At 34.7% G+C, this 25360-nt stretch overlaps 1 protein-coding gene across 1 annotated transcript in view; it reads right to left on the bottom strand.

Moving 5' to 3' along the window:
* Positions 1 to 2550: 2550 nt before the first annotated feature.
* The window catches only part of PUDP (pseudouridine 5'-phosphatase), a 51585-nt gene continuing 28775 nt past the window's right edge, over positions 2551 to 25360 (bottom strand). The window contains exons 3-4 of the mRNA XM_063305069.1: positions 23181 to 23410; positions 2551 to 3268 (exon numbers count right to left, since the gene is read on the bottom strand). Coding sequence (XP_063161139.1) covers positions 3092 to 3268; positions 23181 to 23410 — 407 coding nt within the window. The 3' untranslated portion in view covers positions 2551 to 3091. The remainder of the gene's footprint in view (positions 3269 to 23180; positions 23411 to 25360) is intronic.

The raw sequence follows: 25360 nt of genomic DNA on the forward strand, positions 1-25360 counted from the left end.
AATGCCTTTTGCTGGTTTGTAAGATTGTGAAGAATTGTCCTTCTTAGAGATTAAGATTGAAATAATGAGCACTGCTGTACATTAATAGCAAACAGATACATATATACAGTACATTAATCTTATTTTATTGGACTATATAAGTCAGCCAGTAGTTCTTAAGCACATCTGAAGTTTTGTCTACTTTATTTAATATACAGTACCTTGTCTTTTCTGTACTGTATCACCAATCTTTCATATGTAGAATCTTTGGTTGTCACTAAAATTTGACTTATAACTCATTGATATGTGTTCTATCATATTTTTCTTAACAAAACTATCCTAAAAATACTATCTAAATGGTAATCCTTAAAATATTTTAACAACGAATAGATTTAAACAAGTCTCCCCCAGAGAGAGAGAGAGCGAGCGAGCGCACCAGACAAGAGACAGAGTCAGAGTGTAGTGGTTAAGGTGCTAGGCCAGGATACCATGAGTTCTAGCCTTAGACATGAAACCAGCTGGGTGACTTTGGGACAGTCACTGCCTCTCACTGAGTGGAAGGAGGCAATAGAAAACCACTTACACACACACACACACACATACAGTGTGTGTATGTATCTATGGAGAGGGAGAGAGATGGAGGGAGGGAGGGAGTCAGTCAGACAGGGAGAGAAAAGCAGACCTGCATGATTAGACCCTCCATTATGGAGTCCTTGAGATATGTTTTCTTTAGTATGGCTATGAGCAGATTTCTCTTCCCTTCTGGCATCATGAGGAAAAGGTACAATTAGAAAATAGTATCTCTAGCAGTCTGTATGTTGCAAAAAAATGTCAATAATCCTGGGATTTGTTAAGATGCAGGAAGTTACATGAATGCATAGTTATTCAGTTGTAGAGAATAATTCAATATTTATTTCTCTTTGAGTGAGATGAGTAGTGACTAAGTTTGAAATATCAATTAATTAATTAATTAATTCAATATTCAATTGTGTCATCTGTTGAAGGGCAATTCAAAAGAAAACACTGGAATCACACAAACTAGTTTTGTGAGAATCGTAAGAAAGTGGTTGGCATCAACAACACTTAGGAAGTACAAATGATTACAGAATTAATACCAGCTTTTGATCAACTATCACTAGTTATAAAGACTCAGTTTGGTCTAACAGGTACACTAGATTAGCCTGGCTACAAATCTGAGCTGTATATGCTCATTGCCATGTTGGACATGTTATTCTAGGAAGAGAGAACAATGAGCAATTGATTAAAAAAGACACAGAAGCTTTGGTACACTAAGGAGTGAGGTTTCAGGACTTGGAGGTAAATTACATATTTAATTAAATATTTTAATATTCCAAAAATGCAGCTTTCATTTAAAACATACAGCCATACTTGTATTTATAGCCTACCATTCTTTTAGATAAATCTGCAAATACATGAATACGACTTGATGAATCTTGAAAAAGGTACCATGTGATACACATTATCATTCAAAACAATCATCTGTAAATTCTGTAAATAGTACCACACACAAAAAAGGCAACATATGTACATAATTTCAACCTGTAAAATGTATTGTTATTTTTTCTCCCTTGCTCCAGAATTCAGCAGTGTGTCTTGTTAGAAGTAAATAGACTTCTATTTTCATAGTCAGAACTACAGGTATTGTTATTAGGTGTATTGTGGACATACTGAAAACGTAGAATAATGCAGAAAAGGAAACTGTATACAGTAAGCTGAATCAGTCATGACTTCATCAGATGGGGTTAATCAAGCAGGAAGGTAAGTTTGAAGAAGAAAGAGAAGAAGAATTGTTTGTGATACTTAGCAGATTTCAAGTGCAAAGGTTCTACCAAACCTGGAAGAAGTGTTTACAATTGGCAATGGAAAGGAAGACAAAAGGGCAAAAGCTTGGGAAAATGAAAACAGAAGAGTCTAACAGCAAAATACTACTCATAAAAAAGGCAATAGCAAGATACACATTTGATTGTGCTGCTTGAAATCACCCCTATTGAAATGTTATAGAACTTCCCACCTTTTTAGTACAGGAATCCCAATTAAACCATTCCTGATACATTTACAATTTCGCCACTAAAACAAACTTTGCAAGACCATGACTGGGTTCACACATTGCACTAAGCCATGACATGGTTTGCTTGGTTTTCAGCTTGAGTAAACAACAACAAAAAAAGCAATGTTAGTTGTAAATTGTGATTTATGACTTAGCACACTGTTGGAAACCTTTCCAAACTTTCATTTGAAGGGTGCCAGGTTTATGCAATGTTAGGAGAATAAAAGTTACAGCCAGGGTTATGTGTTGTTTTTTTCTTTAACCCTGTTATGCCTACTTTAGAGTGCACACACTAGTTTTCATATACTTCTCACAATCAAATACTAAAACATTATGCTGCATATTTTTGACAATTGTGCCACTATTACTTGGTGTGATTGAAGGTGACACTCGGCCACAAAAAAGTGTCTGAGGGTTATAAAAAAGAGCTTGTGGCTCTGAGATGATAGGCTGCCTGCTTCTTTAGCATGAATAATCCAGATTATTGAGGTTTATACAAAAAATTGCAATTTGTGCAACGTTTTAATCTATGTGTTTAACTAAACACAGACAACTACAAAAATGTAAAAGATGTTGAAGACAGACCTAAAGGATTCCTGTTTAGATGGTCAAAAAAGCTTGCACTAAATCCAAAGATAAATTTATCATTGGTAGCGGAATCTTGTATTAAAGTCCATCCAAAGTGATTCTAATATAGTTCTGGATGAGGGGTGCTGGTGATTTCCAGCCATAAAACACTGAATATTTTCAGAATTTTTCTGAAAATAAAAATGAAGGAAGAAGTAATGAGAAAATTCAGGAGGACTACTGATTGAAATAATATAATCTGGACTCTAAAATTTATGAAGAAATGGCATTTGTTTTAAAGAAGTAGTAATCTAACAACATCCTAGGTTTCAAACACATTTCTGGCAAAAGATTTTAATTCTTAATTAAGCTGAAATGTAAAAAATGAAACACAGTACTATAACAGTACCAAAAAAAAAGACTATGTTTTTTTAAAAAGCTTATTAAATTTAAAAGATTAAAAAAATAAAACATTGTTCAATCAAAGGGTGGTAAGCCAAACAATTCTGGCTTGAAATCACTCATGGATCCCAGTACTATAGTCGCTTCTTTTGTAAGATCTTTGTTCAAGTTTTCGTCTGGAATCATGATCACTTGCATCCCAGCATTCAGTGATGCCTTCACTCCATTGGGAGCATCTTCAAATACAAGGCACTGAGAATTAGGAAATAAAAGAAGCAAATTAAACAGAGATTTATTCTGTCATGATTATTCTTTCCAATAAATGAAAATGATTTACCTTAAACTTGATGCCTTCTTGAGACACTTGGGAAATAACTTTGTGGAAGAACTTATTTTTAAACATATACTTGACTTTTACTCTTCTGAATTCACACTGCTGTGAACATGCTCAATTTTAAAGCCTAAGCATATGATGCTTTATTAGTGTATTAGTGTAATGGTGTGAAAAACATATTTATATGATTTTTCTGTGAACAACATCATTCAATGGCTTTGACAGATGCAGGCATATGTGGAAATGAAATCACTTGCCATACCTTAAGACCATATGCTTTCTATCACTAGTATTAGTATTAGTATAAACCCAATTTATTTATCAGATTTATGGAATGATAAATATGCAAAGTTCCAAGTTCCTGTATTTTTACAACCTTTCTAGCATCTTAGTGCACTGCCACTTTCAACTATATTGGCCACTAAAGTGATTCTTATTGTCTAAGACTCAAAATATTATGAGCATTATTATCAGTGTAGTATTCATACACAGTAATTGTAACATGGAGCAGGAAGCAGGAAAAAAAATATAGGGGAAAAGTATCTGAATTTTATTTATTCATTTATTTAATCAACTTACAGAGCTGCACAACTCACATATTGAGACTCTGAGTGGCTATCAGGTTAAAAACAGGTAAACAAAAAAATATTCAAAATCCCAGAGAGAAACAGAAATAAAACACAATATTCAGTACCTGAAGCTAACAACGATTCAGATAAATCATGCAACACAGGTTTCTCTAACACCATGGGAAGACCTAGCTTTTTAAGGTATTAGATTGGCAAAGCCCTTTTTCAGGCCAACCTGCATTTAGTAGTACAGTCAACCCCACCCCACCCCAAGAACCCAATGACTGGGCATCCGGTCAGTGCTTAGGGGCTGGAATCAGTATCAAGATGTGAGACCACTGCCCTCTGAAAGTTTTTTTAAAAAATCACTCTTTATACTGCATAAAAGGAAGAGGAAACCTAATATGATCAAAAGCAGAAAGTAGATCTTCCAGTGTCACTGTTATTAGTTATTAGTAAAACATGATAAATCATATACACGCAACAATTTGAAGCCTCACAGGGCAATAGGAATTCATACACATACAAAATTATATATCACAGTTTAGTATACTGTTTTGCCATCGATGTCAATGTAAAAATACCGATGTTATTGAAATAAGAGTTGTCATTAAAAGCCAAGCACGCTTGCTGAACTACTTAGGTATTTTTATTTATGTATTGCTAGCATGGCAAATTTTGAAACAAATATTTTATTTAAGCCATTCTTTTCTTATATTAAACAATAAATTATTTATTAAGCAATAAATATAAGTCTGCATTTTTAAATTAATCGAATTCATTTTGTTCATAAAATATTTGCATTGTCTTTGTTCTCTTCCAGTTGTTATATAAAGATTTTTATACTTTGTCTGCAGCCTGCTAGTCTCAAGTACTAATACTATAAAAATGTAACAGAGTAAAACAGTGTGCCCCACATTTATAAAATGAAAATATGAAGCAATTACATTAAAAGTCAGAGATTTTTAACATAATATATATACTTCTCTATTTTAACAGAGATCATTTACATACAGTTGAATTTTCAGTGCTTTTTTTTTTCCTTCTCTTTCTCTGATTTCCTGAAAAATAAATGAGTTGGTCAACTATCTCATGTAGAGTTTCCCAAATATGTGTTTGAAGACATACCCTACCCTACCCTACTCTATTTATTTGAATTTCTGTATCACTCCTTTCCATCAGACGTTGAGTGGTAAATAATCATCAAAACATTAAAACAATATGCATAGTCTCAAAAACAACCCCAGTGCCATCTACTGAGGGCATGCCAGATTTCAATGTCCCCCAACTGGTATCTCAATGAGCCATGTATTTCCTGCCCTGAGAAAACCTAACAGGAGAAAGGTGGCCCAGATGTTTGAGGGCTGGCTTTTCTGCACCATTGTGAAGACTCATGTATAGGACCTGCAGATGGAATTACAAGCCTTCGCCACCTCCTGATTTCCTGGATGTGCAAATGCACTTTTGAGAAGATGGTTCTGAAGGTATTCAGATCATAAGCCTCATTTCCTCCTGTCATTTGAAGCACAGATGTGAAAGAAAAGTGGTTCCACTCTTAATCTCTGTCACTACTGGTCCTATTCATAACTTTTATGTAGCAGGTCTGAAGAAAAGTCCACAGCTTTTCCACATGATCAGAAACATCTACAGTCAATATTCCTCAATATTTTTAGTATTTTAGATCTGCACTGGAGTTCAGAATCATGACATTTTCCTTACAACACTCTTTTCTAACGATAAGAAATGTTTTCCCTGAAGTCCTTAAAGTGTATCCATTGTGACATAATAAATCCGTACCAATGAAGATTTCTCACACCCACACACAGCTAAAGTAGAAACAAATGTTCACCATTATAAGAGGCACTTATCAGAAGCCTGCAATCATATAGCTGGTGTTCCTCTGTAGGGCACATACTTGCAATCTGCTGATTAAGATGGTGAGACAAGGATTAGTTGAAACCTAAATTCCTATTACTTTCCATCAAGATAGTGTTCATGTGGATAAGCCCTAAGAAGGAAAAAAAAACACTGTTTTAAAAAAAAAAAACCTAATCCAATTCTGGAAATAGAAAAAAAGAAATAACTAGCAATATCAATACAACTGGATTTTATGATGAAAGAGATGTTTATGACAGGACAACAGGAGTTTATGGTAATTTTGTATATCCAGAAAGATGGGCCCCATGCAGTATTTTATATTTGGCAAATACCTCTTGACCTTCTAGAATAGTCTTAGTTTCCCTGATGTTATGCTAATTCATTTATTTGTTAAGTGTTGAGTTTTATCTTGCCTTTCATTCAGGAATTAATGATAGCATATCACACCTGATCAGCCTTCCCTCAGGAACCTAGTTCAAGTAATCTGCTCCAAGCAAACTCAGCACTGTTCCAGCCAATTTCCATTCTCTTCCTAGAGAACATGCTTTTCTCTTCATCCTCAGGTTTTACAGAGAAGGCATGTAAGAAGAACAATGAGGATTAGTACAATATAGATAAATTCTTCCTTTATTCCTAATAAATCCTAATAAAGATTTTGCTGTTGACCTCTGGTCAATATAAAACTCTAAAATATATTATTTTTCTCAATTTCTTTCTGCATGTTCATTTCCAATTAATTTTAATCAAATTGAATAGTAGAAAAAAAATTACAACTGATGCTAGAAATATTTTTCTAAAATTTTGAATGATTCAGTGCTAAGTATTAATGTAGTACAAGAAAACTCCATAACTTCCATCAGCTTGTGAGCTACAACAGTAGTTTTAAAGGGTGAAAGAAAGCCATCAGGCATTTATTTTACCTACTTACACCTCCTCCTTTACTGAAAATGGACCATAATATGTAGTCCCATCTGCTTATAAAAGGGATGTTTATCAGCTACATCTGGTCCCTGGAGAACAGTTTTTGCAATACGACATATAGAAATAACATCTTAATTCAAAATATGCATTTTAGGTATGGTACAATTTGATTAATAAGCACCAAGCATTATCATAATATCTCATTACTGTTATTGCTAAAGAATAAAAATTAAACAGTAGTTATGTTTTGAGCTGCTGCCAGATTTAGAAATGCTTTTTTTGCTGTTGATTTTGTGAACAGCTTAGTTATTTTGAAGTATATATCCATAGTTTTTATTTCCTGTTGCATGTAGAAAATAGAATGAGTGACCAGAAAAAATGGCCTTTATATATTTCTTCACTGCACCATGCAAATAATTGTGCAGTGACTTCCATGCTATCCTTAAACTTATTGTTTAAAAGGCAAATGCAACATGCATAGTGTAAGACTTAATAACTCCTTTGAAACTGGAAGCAATTAAAACAACTAATACAGAATGTAAGAAAAAGACCCATAATTATAGTGGCTTTAATGTTACGACAAATAAATGTACTGCTAAGTGTTGGCTGACCCCTATTGTCAACACCCTAGCAGTGTCTGAATCAAATAATGAGTGTGCAGCAGCGGTTACTACCAAAATGAAATGAAATTCAACTTAGATGTGGTGAGTGATGGCTCCTTTGCCCTACCAATTAATGTAGTAAATCCAAAGATACATGAGTTCTGCAGCAGTTTACGAGAACAAGTGGGACAGATATTTTGTCTCTCAAAAAGACAAACATGCTCACAAATATTTGTGCCTTCTAGATTTCTCCGTACCTCTACAAGAATCACTGTTTAACATGAATGTTTTCTTTTTGAAAGTTTATACACCAATGTTGACATCAACAGCCAACTCAAACTAAAATAACTAGTTAAGTGATGCAGCTCTGCCTACAGTAGATGGCATTACCTAGCTGAATTGGCTGATTCCAAAAATCTAAGCAGGGGTTGTACCAAATTAGACTATGGATAGGAGTCCATCAGGAAATGCATGGCCATTGGTTAGACATGGAAGTTAAAAGAAAAAACTCCCAGTAGAGGGCAGTGACAAATAAATTCTAAACCAGTACCAAAAGAATGATACGGACAGGTCTCTAGTCACCAGGAAACGAGCTTGTTTCTAGGGACTCTGTATTTTAATGCATTCCTAGGAACACACAAACCAGTATATGCAAATACAAGAAAATTTATTACAAAACCTACAAAATGGTCAAACACTAGTTTAAATGTTGTTTCATTAGTATTTTAGACTGAACCTTATAAATTCAACACTCGAATTCAGAGACCTCTGCAATTAATAATCCCATTCACTGCAACATTATGTCAGAACTCTATATCTGAATGACCATCACTGTAGTGAATAGTGTTTGTTATCCAAACATTTCATTAATATGTTTCATCATTTCTAAAACATCTATAGGTAAAGGTAAAGGTTTCCCTCGACGTAAAGTCCAGTCGTGTCCGACTCTAGGGGGCGGTGCTCATCTCCGTTTCTAAGCCTTGGAGCCGGCGTTGTCATAGACACTTCCGGGTCATGTGGCCAGCATGACGACTCGGAACGCCGTTACCTTCCTGCCAGAGCAGTACCTATTGATCTACTCACATTTGCATGTTTTCGAACTGCTAGGTGAGCAGGAGCTGGGACGACCAACGGGAGCTCACCCCACCGCGCGGTTTCGAACCGCCGACCTTCCGATCGGCAGCTCAGCGGTTTAACCCACAGCGCCACCGTGTCCCTAAAACATCTATAAAGGATTGCAAATTTATACCAAAACTACAAGTTAAAAGTTGCTAACACTCTCTGTTGTCCCTTCTCCCTGCACATTTATTTTGAGAACATTTGAACTGTAATATTACGTAAATTAAATTGATGTTCTCACTTCCAATCTTGTGCTTCACTTGACATGAGAAATATCACTTCCTCTTGAGGACACAAAAAGACCAAAATATTTAATGGCTACTGGTGAAATGATATAACCCCATGACATTTTTAAGATATTTAATTATTGAGTTCAAGTATCAGCAACAAAAAAGGGAAAAATATACAAACATACAAAATCAGCAAAAAAAAAAAAGGAAAAACATACATAAATTACAATAAAGCACTTAATTAAGAGGGAAAAATGTATAGGCCTTATTATATCAAGAAGTAAACCTTTTGCGGTTATTAAACCAAAACAGAAAATAAAGGCATGGGCCTGTGTCCTGTGGAAGCACTGTACTACAGCTCTTATCAGTCTCAGCAGGCACCAGTAACAGTAAGGGATTAGAGCATATCTGAAAGGCCCCATATTGTATATCCAGTGATTACTGGAATGGATCTTCAGGTGATGTAACTGTATCATAGTCAGAAATATGCATACAGTTGAAGGAAGCACAGAAGACAGAAACCATTGTACTGTCATGTTGAAAAAAATCTACGATCCTTGTTATACATGGTAGGTATTTTGTTCTTTACTTTATAACTGTATTTATCACTCCTCAATTGCAGTAATAGGTGTTCCACTAATCCTTCAACATGTGACAACTAAATGTCCATGAAGTCCAGCAAAACTTCTTCCTGTCTATATCAAACAATATTGTATTAGATATATAATTCCAAGTTGTGTTTTTCTATTTATGTCTCCTTATTTTGTATTTATGTACACAATATATGTCTATACAGAAAACAATACATACTTATACAGAAAACAATAAACATTGCTAAAGGGGGCAATGTGGATTTTTTTCCGTGTCCACCATGTTCCCTGCCTCCAGTTGATCTTTTAAAAGATTATTTAAATTAAAACAATAGATAACTTTTATCAGCTTTAGGTTTTGACTTTATTTGCAAGATTGATTTGGGGCTACATTAAATTTCCATTAGAAAGGAAGAGAACAACCTGGGCTAATTGCCTTCTAATACAAAGAAGGCATGTCCACAAGAAAACTATTTGTTACTAGAAAGCTACTAGATTTGGGCTGCAAGCTAATTATCTAGAATTTGCAGCTAGATTTGGTAGCCTGTATCAAACAGGTCCCTTATATCAGCTACCATATTTTTTCAAAATTCCAAATGTGTCTCCACCAAAAAAAATGGCACTCTGGTCTAACAAACAAAAAGGCATGCAAACTATTTAAGTTCATCATTACTTCTTCAGGAATAGAATACTCTGCTAGTAGTACTAAATTAGTCCTAACCTTACCTTACTATCATGATAAAAATCTCACTGTCTCATCAATTGCAAAAGGTTCTTAAAAATGGAATGCCAGGGATGATGTGTAGGACTAAGATAATTCTGCTACACAGCCTATTACAATAACTGTGCAATCCATATCTACAGAAAACAAGTTTATTTGTTTAGCCAATACTGTAGAAAGCAGTAAATGATTTTTCAACACAAATTATTAATACTGCCCCAGATCATAAATGGGGCAAAAACTACACACATTTTGTCTCTTTAGTCCATTCTTCAGTCTACTTTATACACCATTATGCTGCTGATATAATTAGAAATAATAACATGGTTTGATAGTTAGCCAAGTTTTTGCTAAGCAAATAAGCAATGGTCTAGAAAGCATTAAATAATTTGAGAATGAGATTACCGAGAAAGTGAAAATGTTCTGCTCAGAATTTTTTTATACTGAAGACACATTAATAGCCCATGTACACTGAGCATGTATATAGATATTTTATTAGGCTTTTAATAGGAGCATAACCACCTAATAAACCTCTGTAACTTTGAAAATGTTTTGCAATTAACGCATTAAAGCCATGTGCAGGTAAGGAAAAGAATGGCTGAGTCAGGTCTGATCCAGATCCATATTTTGAATGAACACATCTTAAAATATTCCACTGTAAAAATTTACTTTAAGGACTGCTTGAAATTGTTGAAATGGATCCAATAAAATTTGAAGACTTTTTTATTTTTTTAAATTTGAAATAATGAGCAAGCAAACATAAATATTCAGTCACAGGTTTTCAGTCTTGATGACCTTACTGTTTTTAATCTGCTTTCATCCCTGCCCGAAAGGTAAGTCAAATTTTGTTAGTTTTATCATAAAAGTAATCCTTTATGAATTTTAACATTGCACAAGGAATTAAATTAGCATTAAGCTGGTTATTAAGAAAGCATCTGACATAGTGCCTTGCGCTGATAAGCTGCCATGCAGTTCATGGATTAAATAGATGAGCAAGTTGTAAATCTCATGCATTAATACAAATGTACTTAATTTATCACTACCTGGGAATATCTTGTCAGGAAGATGCCATACCTAGAAAATACAACATGATAATCAACCTAATAAACTAATATGCACGGTTTTCAACTAAGCAACCTCCTTGGGATCTGTACAAGATTGGTCAATGCTCAGAGACTCAGCCACTCTCTGTTCTATGACTACAGTAATCTCTGTTTATCATGCCACTTGCTATCTAGTTAATAATGCTTATACTTCCCACCTGAGCACTACACAGAAGTATATCTAAATGTGTAAATGTGACAGAATGAGAGTGAGAAAAAAGTTTGTGTTTGTAAGACTACATGGTATGTGTACATTCTCTGACAAACCACCGTTATTAAACAATCTTTCATGAGATCTATAAAAAGCAGCCTTAATGGTATACACATAAAAATGTACTTGTTAGTATTTTGGGGGGAAAAAGATACTTATCTTTTAATTAATGTTTAGCCTATCTTTTCAAAGAATTCAAGACAGCTTATACAAGGGTCTCCCTAATTTCATCCCTTTAACATCTTGTCAGCTTGGTTGGGCTGAGAAGGAGAGAGAAGTCTTCAATAACTCAGAGTTTATAGGTGAAAGCAAATTTAAGTCTTCCAAGTCAACACCTTAACCACTGCACTATGCTGGATTCCCCCAAACAACCAGAAATTGCTTTGACTCAACTACATTTGATAAACATTCCATTTTGGGTTGGTAAAATTAGCAGTTGTTCTTATTTGACAAACAAACTTCATTAGGTTAATTTAATGTTATAATTGTTGATCACACCACAACTTATACTAAAAATAGCTTGTGCTTTAGAAATAGTCATATTTTATAAAGACACAAAATGTGAATTAGAAGCATGTCTCATGATGAAGCTTTTGGATTGTTCAAGTATTTTTATTTTCTCTTTTTGATGTACAGGATGTCTAGAATATAAGGGAAAAATATATCTGAGTGACCCAGTTAACAGCAGCCCTACTGAAGTATTAACGAATAAATGAATTTTAAAGAGCTATAACATTTGCAGTTTTGTGTTCCTGCTGTGTAAACTATCTGAAGAATTATGTTTTTAAAGGTACAAAAAACCTGCTTATTTTGGTTTCCCAAGGGGAACGTCAACTGAACACTCTCTCTGCCCAAGATTCAGATTGAAAAATCACACAAGATTCAGTATTACAGGAGGAAATGGGTTATTATAAAATTAAATGTTTCTTCAAATATTCTAATAAAATAATGCCCTCTTCCCAATGTATAGTCATGCTGGGTGAGAATCCTGGGAGCTACAATCCCAATATATCAACAGTTTATCAGGCTGGAAAATCCAACTATTTGGACTGCTGTTTTTGTTAGTTCTCCTCCCTTATTCACTTATCCTTTTAATGAATTATTTTCTGTTATTAGCTTATATCGTTTTAATATGTGTAAGTAATTACAGATAATATATTGTATTCCCTATCTTCTTTCTTTTGTCCTTGGAAGCAGAGTCCCCTGCAACCCGCATCCTATACCTATTCTTAAGGTAAAGGTAAAGGTTTCCCTTGACGTAAAGTCCAGTCGAGTCCGACTCTAGGGGGCGGTGCTCATCTCCGTTTCTAAGCCTTGGAGCCGGCGTTGTCCATAGGACACTTCTGGGTCATGTGGCCAGCATGACGACTCGGAACGCCGTTACCTTCCCGCCGAAGCGGTACCAATTAATATACTCACATTTGCATGTTTTCGAACTGCTTGGTGTGCAGGAGCTGGGATTAACAACGGGAGCTCACCCCGCCGCGTGGTTTCGAACCGCCGACCTTCCGATCGACAGCTCAGCGGTTTAACCCGCAGCGCCACCGCGTCCCTCTCATACCTATTCTTAGTCCCACTAATATGTTTGTGTGTGTCCTAGATAATATTTAGAGGGATCTGGGGGAAGGTGGGGAATTCAATCAAATTGCACCAGCAGTTTACCAGGAATTTCAGATACAATTACAACAAGTACATGCTGTATGTGCTGCCAAAACCTCCACACAAATTTCTGTAACATTTAGCATAATTCATTCCCTCATAAAATAGTATGAAAGTTTAATCCCATTATGGTTAAATACACAAAAATATTTGTGCCCTTTGTGCATAAATACTGTATTATGGATATTTATGGTAATGCAGATTATAAAATATATGAATACAACTCCATCAATTTTTATGAAATTTAGTGGGCTTTATCTTCCCCTGTTGGTCTTGTTGCCCATTTTGTCCTAGCTGCTGTTAGAATCCTTCCATTAGATAATGGGAGGGGCATAACTGTAGTTATCTGGAAAATTACACAAGGGAAATTTATGATATTATCCTGTTACTTCCTCTAACTGTAAGATGCTTGCTATTACTCTATCTTAACTTTCTCTTTTTTTCCCTGACCAAGTGGGCAGAGTTTCCAGTAAAGAAATGGGGCTTCTATGGGATCCAAACATATTCTTGGAAACATTATGCCTGAGACTGGTGATTTTGCATTCACATACCTTTAAGTAAAAGAAGATTAAATATTGTATTTTTCTAAGACAAGGGAATCTGTCATAACTACTGCCTACACCAACTCCAATCTATCAGAAATACATTATGTCTTAGTTAAGTTCTATTTCTGCAGAATTATAATGGCCATGCTCTTGCAATGAAACAATGAACTGTCTTAGATACTTTCTGCATAAATATGACAATATTTACATAAAATGTAACAATTTCTAAACTGCAGGCACACATATTTCATTTGAATTGAAAAAAATTCATGAAAGCAAAATGGTTTTGCAGTACAGGTGTGGACAAAACTGGTTACTGAGAGAAAGTCAGAAGCCCAGACATAGAAACATTTACAGAAAAAAAAAAAACTGATTATTATTTGAGAGAAAGAAAGCAAAACCATAGCCGTCCTCGTAACACTTCAGAAGAGAATTAGAAACTGAGTGAGAAAAGGGAATTTTAAAAAGTACTATTCCTCTATTGATTTATAGGATACATTCCAATAAAGAAATGTGATTCCTTCAGGAAGAGTAGGACTGGGGCTATGAGGCTTTGAATAATGAGATGATGATATTTACAAGCAAATGTAGCCCAATTCTTTTAGGATGGCCTTAAAAGGGGATTGTATGCTTGGGGGGGGGGGCGCAACCACACTACAAATTTAGCGTTAACACTGTGTGTTAAAGATTCTAAAAAACTGCTATACTATTATTCTGATTAGTTTTTTCAGATTGTTTTTAAGATTGTTATGAAGCATGCAAGCTGTCATAAAAGGCAACTTGCCGAGTGTAATTGATCTTATTTTGGAATGAGAACCTGCTGGGGAGAAATGTTCAGTTTGCAAGAGTGATATGGGAATAGGGAATAGGACCAGACACTGTGTTTTTCATGCTCCAGAATCCTTATATGAATCCTTAGTATTATTTATGCCTTTTCTTTTATATAGCTGTAGAATGTGTATTGCTAAACTCTGCCTTTTTTATTTATATCCCATTTTTATAAATCCATTTTGCATTTCCTCATTCTAGTCTTATATTTTTACTACATGGGGATTCACAAAATAAATTCTAAAGGCTGTTACATTGACCATCAAGAAGCAAGAATTATGTGACTTATTTCATCCTTTTAGGACTCGTCAGATGTAGGGCACCAGATGTTATTCTATGGGATTCAAGTCCTCCATCATTCAACCTCAGGATAAGTACTATAAAAAATAGAGAATCCCTCCCTGCCACACACACACAGAAAGAAAGGAGAGTGATGTAATGTAAATGCCTGTACAACAGGACATGACATAATGTAACATCCATACTCTGTTCTGAGAGCTTAAGGGAATGTGGGTTGTATATACCAATCTGACAGATTCTAAAACCAGCATTCAGTTTCCCCCAGTGGGTCCTAGAAACTCAGAAGCAGATTATAACAGCATACTTCTGCTCACAACAACACACTTGTTGGCAACTGGTATTTAGAAGCATGCCCACTGCCTCTGATATATATGTAGCTAGCATGACTAATGACCAGTTGTTTGTTCCTGCATTTTTTTCCCCATTTTAAAGCAGTCCTGGTTGTTAATTATCTCTATTAGCAAATTTGATAGTGGAACAGATACCTTATCATGTGTATGAAATCTCCATACTTCATTGGATAATTCCAGAGTTTAGTGTTTTCTATCCACCTTTCCCATAATACACATAACTGTATGCATCCCTTTTATGTCTCTCTCCTCAGTCACCATGTTAATTTTTTAAAGCCTTCAAAAACATGCTGCCCAAGAAACAGGAATAAATAGGATATCAGGAATAAATCATTCAGAGAAAAAGCAAATAGAAGGTTTTTAGGTGGGACCCAACGAAATACTATGCCAGCTGTGTGAACCCAATGAAGACTTATATTTTAATTTCTAATATTCTTCTTCTCTATAGTTCCCGGCCAAACTTGAGGTGGTTTTCAAAGGGTATAAAGGCAGATGAATAAGGCTAGACAGAAAATTATATATGCAAAATTATTGATAAATGATGCAAAATATTCAAAGATGCAAATTCAGGAAGGGGAAAGGTATAAAGGGATCTAAGAAATTAGGGTGTAATTACTGTCTTCTTAGTGATGGAGATATGCAGAAGTGGTTGCCTAGGAGAAAAGGGCTGAAGCACCAGGTAACATTCAGAAGCAGTTCAGACATCTCCATGACTCATGAGGGGGGGAGGAGGAGGAGGAGGAGGAGGAGGAACACAATCAGACTTGCAAGATTCTGTCATAATAGTCAATCTCAATAAAGTTAGCTTTAGTCTCCCTATGGAATTGATTTCCTTATCTGATATTTGTAAATACTGAAATGTGGAATACAGCAGGCCTTGATTTCCAGATATATGAAAAGCCTGTCTATAAGGACAGTCCCTTGAAATGTTTCCAAAATACACACACAAGTGATTTTTTTTTCCCTTTGGAAGATCAAGCAGCATTGAAGGAGGAGAAGAAAAAGGAGAATGTTCTCTTTTAAAATGTAATAGAATGAGATCCTTTATCAGGATGATTTCACAGGAATTTTGTCTAAAAAGTTTGGATTAAGACTGTACCATCTGAGGCACAGGATGAGGTGTGGTCTGTAAATCCCATGAACCCAGCTCCTAGTACGTTCTCAAAATTAAGAGTTAATTGTAATGTTTAATATGACAAAAGGAAAATGTTATTAATGATACAAATAGGAACAATTCTAACAGTTCTTAATTAAATTTGAATGATTTTTGTGCTGGCTTCACTTTAGGTATGAGGCCTATGGCATTTTACACAAAGGCTAAGTACAGCTATGGCTGGAAAGATGTTGTGCAGTGTTATTTTTGACATTTCTTAATATATTTTACATTGCTCCATAAACTCAAAATTACATTTGATTTCAGAGTCATTATACAGAGAAAAAGGCAAAGAGCTTAAAAGGAAAAGGGCACTTAGTAAGTCACTGTAATCCTTTGGTTCAGTAATTAGAACTTCCAATAACCAGAATCTATTTTCCACATACTTTGATGCAGGATTATCACTTCAATTGATGCTATTGCTGAGTATGCATATTATCTATCATCACATACAGAATATTTACAGAATTCAAATTACCTAAAAGGAATTTTGCAAAGCAAAAGCATGTGTTTGATACTTTCAAGCTGATATTTTTCAGGAATTGGAAGCTATTAATATGCTTATATTTTATATTCTATACAAGATCAGGGTTCTACTGTCCCTTGCTGATATGGCAAACACCATCAAACAACCTTCTAATACAGGTGGGACTAGAACTCATGATCTCCTGTTTTCTAGCCTGGTGCCTTATACCGAACTGACTCTCATACAATTACATACAAACAATCCCAATGATTTTAATGGACTTATTCAAATTATGATTAACTCCCATTCTATTATAATATCTTTGAATATCTTAGAGTAAGTCTGAAAAACAAGTACAGGTTCTTATATGTGTAAGATGGTATCTTCCTATTGTGGCAAACAGTCAAGCAGCAGAAATAAAACTGTTTCTTAAAATTACCAGTTGAGAAGGAAGAAACTGTAGAAATGAACAGAAACCCTTTCTTTTTCTGATGTGGCTGCAGAATGCCACTGTAAACAACTTCTGCTTTCAAATTAGATCAAGCAATTTTAAAAGTAGCACTTAAACCATAAATTGTGCTGACTTCATTATAGGCAGAAAATGAAGTCAACTTAAAAAAAATGAGCTTGAAGATAGCCTTTTCCCACTATTATAGTGGAATAATTAGACTAATTTTAATCTATCTGGCTTCCTAAACCCAGCTACCTGGAAAACAAAAAACAAAAACAACGTATTTAAAATCCTCTTTTATACAAATAGTACAGACAATACAAAACAGCACCAATATGCCTGTTGATGGTAACCACATAGCTAGCATGACGTTTATATATTTGTTTTATTTATCTGTCACATTCTATGCTGCCACCCTAATATTAGAGGAAGTACATTATTACCTAAATGATGTATACATATCGTGGTTTCAGGATATGTGTAATGATATAATTTATTGTTGAAAACCCACAATAATTGAATACCACCTTCATTTTATTTAGATTATTTTTCCATTTAAGCTTTGTTTTTCCACTGACAGTAACTCAATATGTATTTTGTTGCATATAACTGGACCTTTGAGTTAAATAATATGACACATAAAATGTATGTGTCCTATTTTAGGCACATTAAAAATAATGTAACATTTTTTTAAAAAATAGCTGATGTAACTACTTTTTTTTTTTGGCATTTATATAGGATACTTCTGCTTCTATCCCAAGTCTCCTCTTATAGAAAATCCATTTCATGTAAGTATCCAAAAATTGTACAAAACCAAGCCAGAATATTACGATCTCTCATAAACTATGTTCATGGACTTCTTAAAGAACCTTCATATCTTCATTTTCAGCTGGTCTTACCTTCTGTTTATATTACAAGAAGTAAAGCACCATATTTGGATCTTTGTTCTGCTTCTGTTCTAGCTTAAATATATTATCTTGAACCCATTTGGTTCAAGACATCCATAAAGATATAAAAGAAGTTATTTTCATGTACTGCTGGTTCTCCGTCTTAATTCCCCCCACTCCGTCCCCTCCCCCAGATATATTACAGCAATTTAGGACACTGAGATGTCAACTATTATGTAGCTAAAGAATCCTCAGCTGGACTGAATAGCCTTTTCTTAATGAGGTGTTATGATACAATTTATATCATATATATTGGGGGAGATGGGCGGTGATATAAATTTGAATAATAATAAATAAATAAATAAATAAATAAATAAATAAATATACTATTAGTCTTTCTGAAGGAATGAGCTGACATAGACTCATTGCCTAATTTACATGTATCTAATATAAAAAAATCAGATTATACTGTATGGCCTGTGACCACAGTTATTACCTTTGTTGGCTTTTAAATCCAAATGGACTTTCTTCTACAAAAAGCTAATACAGAATATATGAAATAATGAGTAACAGTAAACTAATTTATGTTGTCCAAGATCAACTAGAAGAACAGTCTCCTATAATTACACACTTTTGTGTGTTTCTACTGCAAAAACCTATGCTTTTCTATACATCTTCTCAAGTCTCCACTGGATAAGAGTTATTTCTTAGCATTTTGAAGTAACACTGCTTAAGTTTCAAAGGTATTTTAGTTTTACACCAGAGTTTAAATCTTTGAATCTCTTATTTGTTTAGAGGGGCAAAAGTAAAAAATGGTAGGAAAAAAAAAAGGAATACAACAAAGTTTTTCAGCATCAATCAAGCACATTACACTGTGTTTTGATTCTAATTCAGGTTTTTTAAAATGTTTTCTTCATTTTTTAAAATAAGAAACAAGGAGCAATTATATACAGCAGATTTCATAGCTCACCAAAAAATTACAAATCCAGGAAGTCACATGGTGCCAGAAGAATATTCAAACAAAACTGAATGATTAAAAATAATATAAATGGCATAGGATATATATATTGTCTACAATGTCTATGCCTTTTAAACAGAGAATATAATTTACAGTAACTGTCATAGCTAATAATCACTGATAAAGCATAAGTTTGTCTAAATTTGCTTTAAACACATCAGCCTAACAGCAACCAATGCATTGTATCAACTAATACATTTCCTGAATAGTTCACTATCAGTATGTTGTATCTTCCACTTAATGCTGCATATTTTTGTGTCTTATTTCTGAAGAGAGGTTATTCACCAACTCTACCTGGATTCTTACTACCCAGCTCTTAACTTACTGAAAAGGAAATAATTCTAATGATATGCTCTGAGTTTAGTGAGAAAGAATGATAAAAATATAATAATTTTAGAAATATTCAAATCTAAAAATGAATTAATTATAGAATAAATTTGATTATTTAAAATTGGGATATGTTTATATACAGTAAATAGTGACTAAAATTTAAAAAAATACAAAAAAGATTGAAACCTATTATATTATACAATATACTATTAAGCTTTAGACAAAGTCTAGGAATCTCTTCGTAATGGGAAATATATTTCTAAAAAAGATTTTGCTTGGCCATCTCCCTGATTCAATTGTTTCCCACCAATTAATCTACCTGATTTAAATATACAGGCCAGCCACTATAGTACCCAAACAGATTTCTTATTCTTATATAACCTTGTTTGAAACTTTGAGCTCTTTGTGGAACTGATTAATCTATTAATATACTGTAGTTTAACAAATGTTTTCAGAAATTGGAAGAGCAGCAAACTTCATGATACTGGTGCCACATCTGTCCATCCTTGTAAAGCCTGTCCATACACTTTTCTGCTGCCCTTAAAGTGCATTACAAATCCTTCCAATATAGATGTACACAAGTGACATAACAAATCCTTTAGAGAAGGCAATGTCAACTTCTGAAAGGTTGGTGGTTTTCATTTTTAGAGTTCATAACACAACTGAGCTTGAAAGAAACTTATAATGTCAATGGAAGATTAGCATTTGGACACCTGTATCATATATGTGCAAGCTAGCTTTCGAGAAATAAAGTATTAGTAGTTTACAGAGATTTTGCCAATTAGGATAATGTAAATTTTGCACTAAAAATGCAAGTCAGGCAAAATCTCTGCAAGTAATTCTGCAAGTTCTTGATACATCTACAAGGACAACCAAAAGGAAGGGATAGTTGTTTTGTCAGCTATTCAAATTTTATGCTCTCTTTATTCATTCAGATTTACTATTGAGATTAATTAACTTGTCAAGATAAAAAGCAATTTTTGAAACATACAGGTAGTCCTTGACCTACAGCCATTCTGTCATGAGTAAGGATGGCGAGCAGGGGGCTCCCATCCAGACTGTTAAGTGCATGAGTAGCACTGAGGAATTGGTCAGACATTCAAAGAGACACAGATCGGGACCGCCTTAACCTTTGGGGTTTATATGTCTGGGTTTTTCCCACGCTTCTTCAGTTTGTTAGGATTCCTGTTATGTACTAGCAATAAACATTAGAGACCAGTTCCTTGTCTCAGCGTGTTTCCTGGCTGTTAGGACACATTCAGTCGGTCAGTGACTGTTCCAAGTTATGATGGCACTGAATGAATGGTGGTCACACCTTTGCTGACCTGCACCGTGCCTCTCATGCACCCCTTTGCACCCTCCCCAACCAGTGTAGTGCCCCTCACGTACCCCTTTGAACCTTCATGCACCCCTGTGCAACCTCCCCGATTTGCCCAGTGTCTTTCATGCACCTCCTCTCACCCTCACACACCCTCCCTGCACTGTGCTGCACCTCTCGCACACCCTCTCCAACCCTCTCCCATCTCCCCCTTACTCACCTTCCCACCTCACAGCAGCCCCTTACCTGCTTGCAGGCCTGGGACTTGCAACTTCCTGCTGGGTTCCCCACTGACTTTGGTTGTGGGAAGCTGGCAGGAAGTTGCCTCGCCTAACGACCTTGGGATTCAGGTAATGACAGCAACCAGGACTGCAAGGATCGCTGTTGCTAAGCGATGCAGTTGCCCTATACGACTGCATGACTTAGTGATGGAAATTCCAGTCCCAATTGCCGTTGTAAGTCGAGGACTACCTGTACTCAACTGAATATCTTTTTAACACATTTATTGCTCTAGAAGCTGAAAATTTGTCTTTCAGAGAACTTTCTGTTTCTAATTGAAATAATAACAACAATGATAACATCTTTAAATAAGACTATTCTGAGGAAGAATAATCAAGGAACAGTTAATGATGTGCATATTTTTTCAAGATTTTTTTTAAGAAGAATCTCTCATATTAAGGCATATTTCTAGGATAGAATAATAACATACATACATACATTTATTTGTATGGCCACCCATCTTAAACAACACTGGGCTACTCACAACAGCAATAAAACCAATAATTATAAAACATAACCATAAAACCATAAAACAGTAAAATGATCAAACAAAAAAAATTAACCACATTTGAAATCCATAGATTTGAAATCAATATGATCAAAAGGAGCTTGCCTCATTACTTTCACAGAATTCATTTACTGAATGTATACCAACATTTCCAAAAAATGATATTGAAAAGGGCCCCTATTTTTAAAAAAGAAACTGTTAAAGTCTGGGGGATTCAGAAGACCAAAACAATATAGGCACTTAAATTGAGTATCCATGAAATTAAGAAAATATTCAGTATGTATATAGCTGCAGAAATATTGGAGATATATCTGTTTTGAATGACAGATGCACTAAGTTTGTTTTCTCCTACATGCCTTACCTGCTTTTACATTTTATTATTTTATTTTATTTTATTTTATTTTATTTTATTTTATTTTATTTTTATTTATTTGATTGATTGATTGATTGATTTCTATAGGCGCTCATCTCAGCAAGTGACTCTGGGTGGCTTACAACAATAAATAGATTTACTTTTCAGATTTTGTTTGGTCCTAGAATCATTCCTTAAAAACTATTTGTAATAGGATTTTCTGAAAGAAATTTGGTAAATTAAACATAGCTATCCTACTATTGTATTCAGTGGTAACACCAAAAGCAAACTCTTGAATGCAACAAAAGATATATGATTCAGCAAAGAGATTATCATGAAAGATTTTTGAAAAAATCTATAATGAGCTCCCTAAAACAGTGGCTTATTCCCCAGTTACTTAATAATGTAATACTTTTTAGCAATGAGTGAGTATTTTCACATCAGTATTACATGGAATGGAAGAGGGCTACAAAACCTAATTTATTACTTTGTCCCACTTACTAGCTGCCTGATTTATTATCAAGACATGAACAAGCATATCCTCTTCCTTTTACAAACAAAATCTGGACCCCAAATAAAAGGGTATTTCCTTAAAAGGAATATGGTGATGTTTTTTCCCCCACAAAACAATTAGTTTGGAAGTGGGAAGGTCACTCCCTTTCTCCATGGATTCCATATATACAGACAGACACAGACGCAGATCACAGAAATAGACACACACACACACACATACACATCACACACACACACACATACACATCACACACACCCACACATACACTTCACAAAGACACAGACATACATGCACACACATATATAGTATATTACACATACAGATATACATATGCATATACATATGTAAATATATGGAATCTTTACTCCTGCTGAGTCGAAGCAATGGGCGGTTTCTCCCCTTCTCCTAAATCAGTGGACACTCTCTACATGTGCAGGATAGTCCACAATAAACAGGGCTTGCACACTTTTGTCCCAATTCCCTTTGAATGGGAGTAGGCTGCTGTAGCATTCCTTAATAACAGAACCAACCTGGAAATCCTGAGAACTCTATCACCATCCTATTTTATTTTTGCTGCTTCTGATAGAACGAGAGAGAAGGATACAGGCAAATGCACAAGCACACGTAGACTCTGAGGAAGCAGGAGACAGAGCATTGCCACTTTTGAATGTTGGTGTTGGAAAAGACTCCTGAGGGGAGACCTGGAATTTCGTGGTGGTCTCCTATCCTAATCACATTGCTTACTTTCCATGTCCAGTTAAAATGTTGCTTTAAACAGTGGCAAATCAGTTTTCATTATAAATCATTATATATTAAATATCATTAACAGTACCATCAGAAATCTAAATCTTTTCACATTAAACAATAAAAGATCAAAAGATAATAGCTTGGTGTATTGGACATTATTCTATTGTGTGATTACGCTTACCTTTTCTGGGCATGGAGGAGGGTCAAACCTTTTTGCACAAGCTAAAAACACGTCAGGCTGTGGTTTGCCATCCTTTACTTCAGGGTCATCTCCCAAGACAATATGATGAAATAAACCAAAGAAGTCTTTGTGTCGACTTGTTTTCATTTCAAATGTCACTCGAGATGAACTAGTAGCAACAGCTATGGGAATGTTATGTTTATGTAGATGGTGGATTAGTTTTTCAACTCCTGTGTAAGAAAGATACACAAATACTTTAAATACACCTGACTGAGGAAAACAGAGAAGCTGTAGATTCCCCACACAAACATGTGTGCACTTTTTTCTTACCCATTTCCTATTCCTTTTCCTGCCCTACCTTGCTTTTTATTGGTAAATTCAAAAATAGGCTTTGTTGTTTTTGCCTATATGACATGCTCAGCATGCACATATACTTAAAGTATCTAATAAAACAAAATATTCAGGTAGAAAAACCCAAAATAATACTTTAATAATTAATCACAGAAAAGTTACTGTTCCCCAACATACACAAACATACAACCACGTACACACAAACAACAAATAGAAGTTATGAAGATCCACTGACTGACTGTCACCACGATGGGTGTATGGCCATCTCCCCCTCTATGGAGATACTTTCCACTACATTAAATACCACGGGTAAGGGTTCTCCATGTATAAGATAAGATCCACTGGGTCACACTCTACATATGTATTATAATATGCATAGAAAGCCAGGGTGGTATAGTGATTAAGGCATCAGGCTAGAAACCGGGAAACTGAGTTCTAGACCCACCTTAGGCACGAAGCCAGTTGGGTGACCTTGGGCCAGCCCTAGGAAGCAGGGAATGGCAAACCATTTCTGAAAAACATGCCCAGGCAGTTGCCAAGAGTCAACATTGACTCAAAGGGACCAAAAAAAAAAAAAAAATAGAAAGAGTTCCTGTTCCCATGCTATTTAACCATATGAATATGGAAAAGCATTTCTGCCTTAGATGAGGGCAGTAATAAATCTCAGGCCCCAAAGTCCAGAGGGTGGTTGTATTAATCTCATTCTAATTATTTGAATGTGCATATAGATATTATTTGGTCTGCTTTATTGAAATAATAAACATACACATTTATTTGGGAGGTTGCACTTGTTACTCTCAAGATATTCTGGGAACACGATAAAAAAAACTTATCAATCTCTCCCCAGGATGCCTAGAGAAAACTGAAAACATGGGAAAAAGGAGCACATACAAATTATAAGGCACAAGTACAGAAATTCTCAAATTACATTTTGCTCTAGTTTAGAGGCCTCAATCACTTGCCATTAAATCATAAATAAAAATAAGAGACTGAGATATACTTTGTACGGTTCCTGTAGAATGACAGTTAACTGTTTTGATAAGCATGACTATTCATTTATTAAAACATATTGAACTATTTCTCTAATTATTGGGCTTGTTGTAATTAGTAATTATCCTGGGAACAGTTACTTTTGTTTCAAGAAATATATTTACAAAAGTACAAATTCCCATTTTGAATTTTGTATTTTATATCTGATATTTATACTTGTATTTATATGCTTTTGTACTTATTTTTATTCTTTGTAAGCCACCCAGAGTCGTCACGTACGAGATGGGCAGCAGAGAAATATAATAATAATAATAATAATAATAATAATAATAATAATAATAATAATAATACAAAATATTGGTATTTTGAGAATCTGTATTTTTTTATTGTGTAAAACTAGTTTAAAAAACACGTTTCAGCTTTATATACCAAGATGCAAACCTAGGTGACAAGGGGAAAATGAATTGCCACAGAAAGCTTCAGGTTTCTTAATGAAAAACAATGTAGTCTGCACATTGTTCTCCATTTAAATACTTTATTGCTCACATACCCCCATTTTAATTTTTGAAAGAGACTTTTCTCTTAGGCAAAGTCCAAAAACAGATATTTTCAAGTATCTTTGTTTTCTGTAAAACTGATGGAAATAAAGTGATTGATCAATCTCAAAAGTTCTAATTAATTTGTATTACAGTATTTTAATAGGTTGCTCTAGCAAGTAGAGCTTTATACATTTGCAACTGAACCAACCCTGTATATTATCTGAGCATAATCCAAGTCTTTAATTATGCTGCTTACATGTCTTTTGCACAGAGACATCTATACATGAATTCAAACTGGAA

This window comes from Candoia aspera, chromosome 5 (assembly GCF_035149785.1).
Source record: "Candoia aspera isolate rCanAsp1 chromosome 5, rCanAsp1.hap2, whole genome shotgun sequence".
Taxonomy (NCBI): Eukaryota; Metazoa; Chordata; class Lepidosauria; order Squamata; family Boidae; genus Candoia; species Candoia aspera.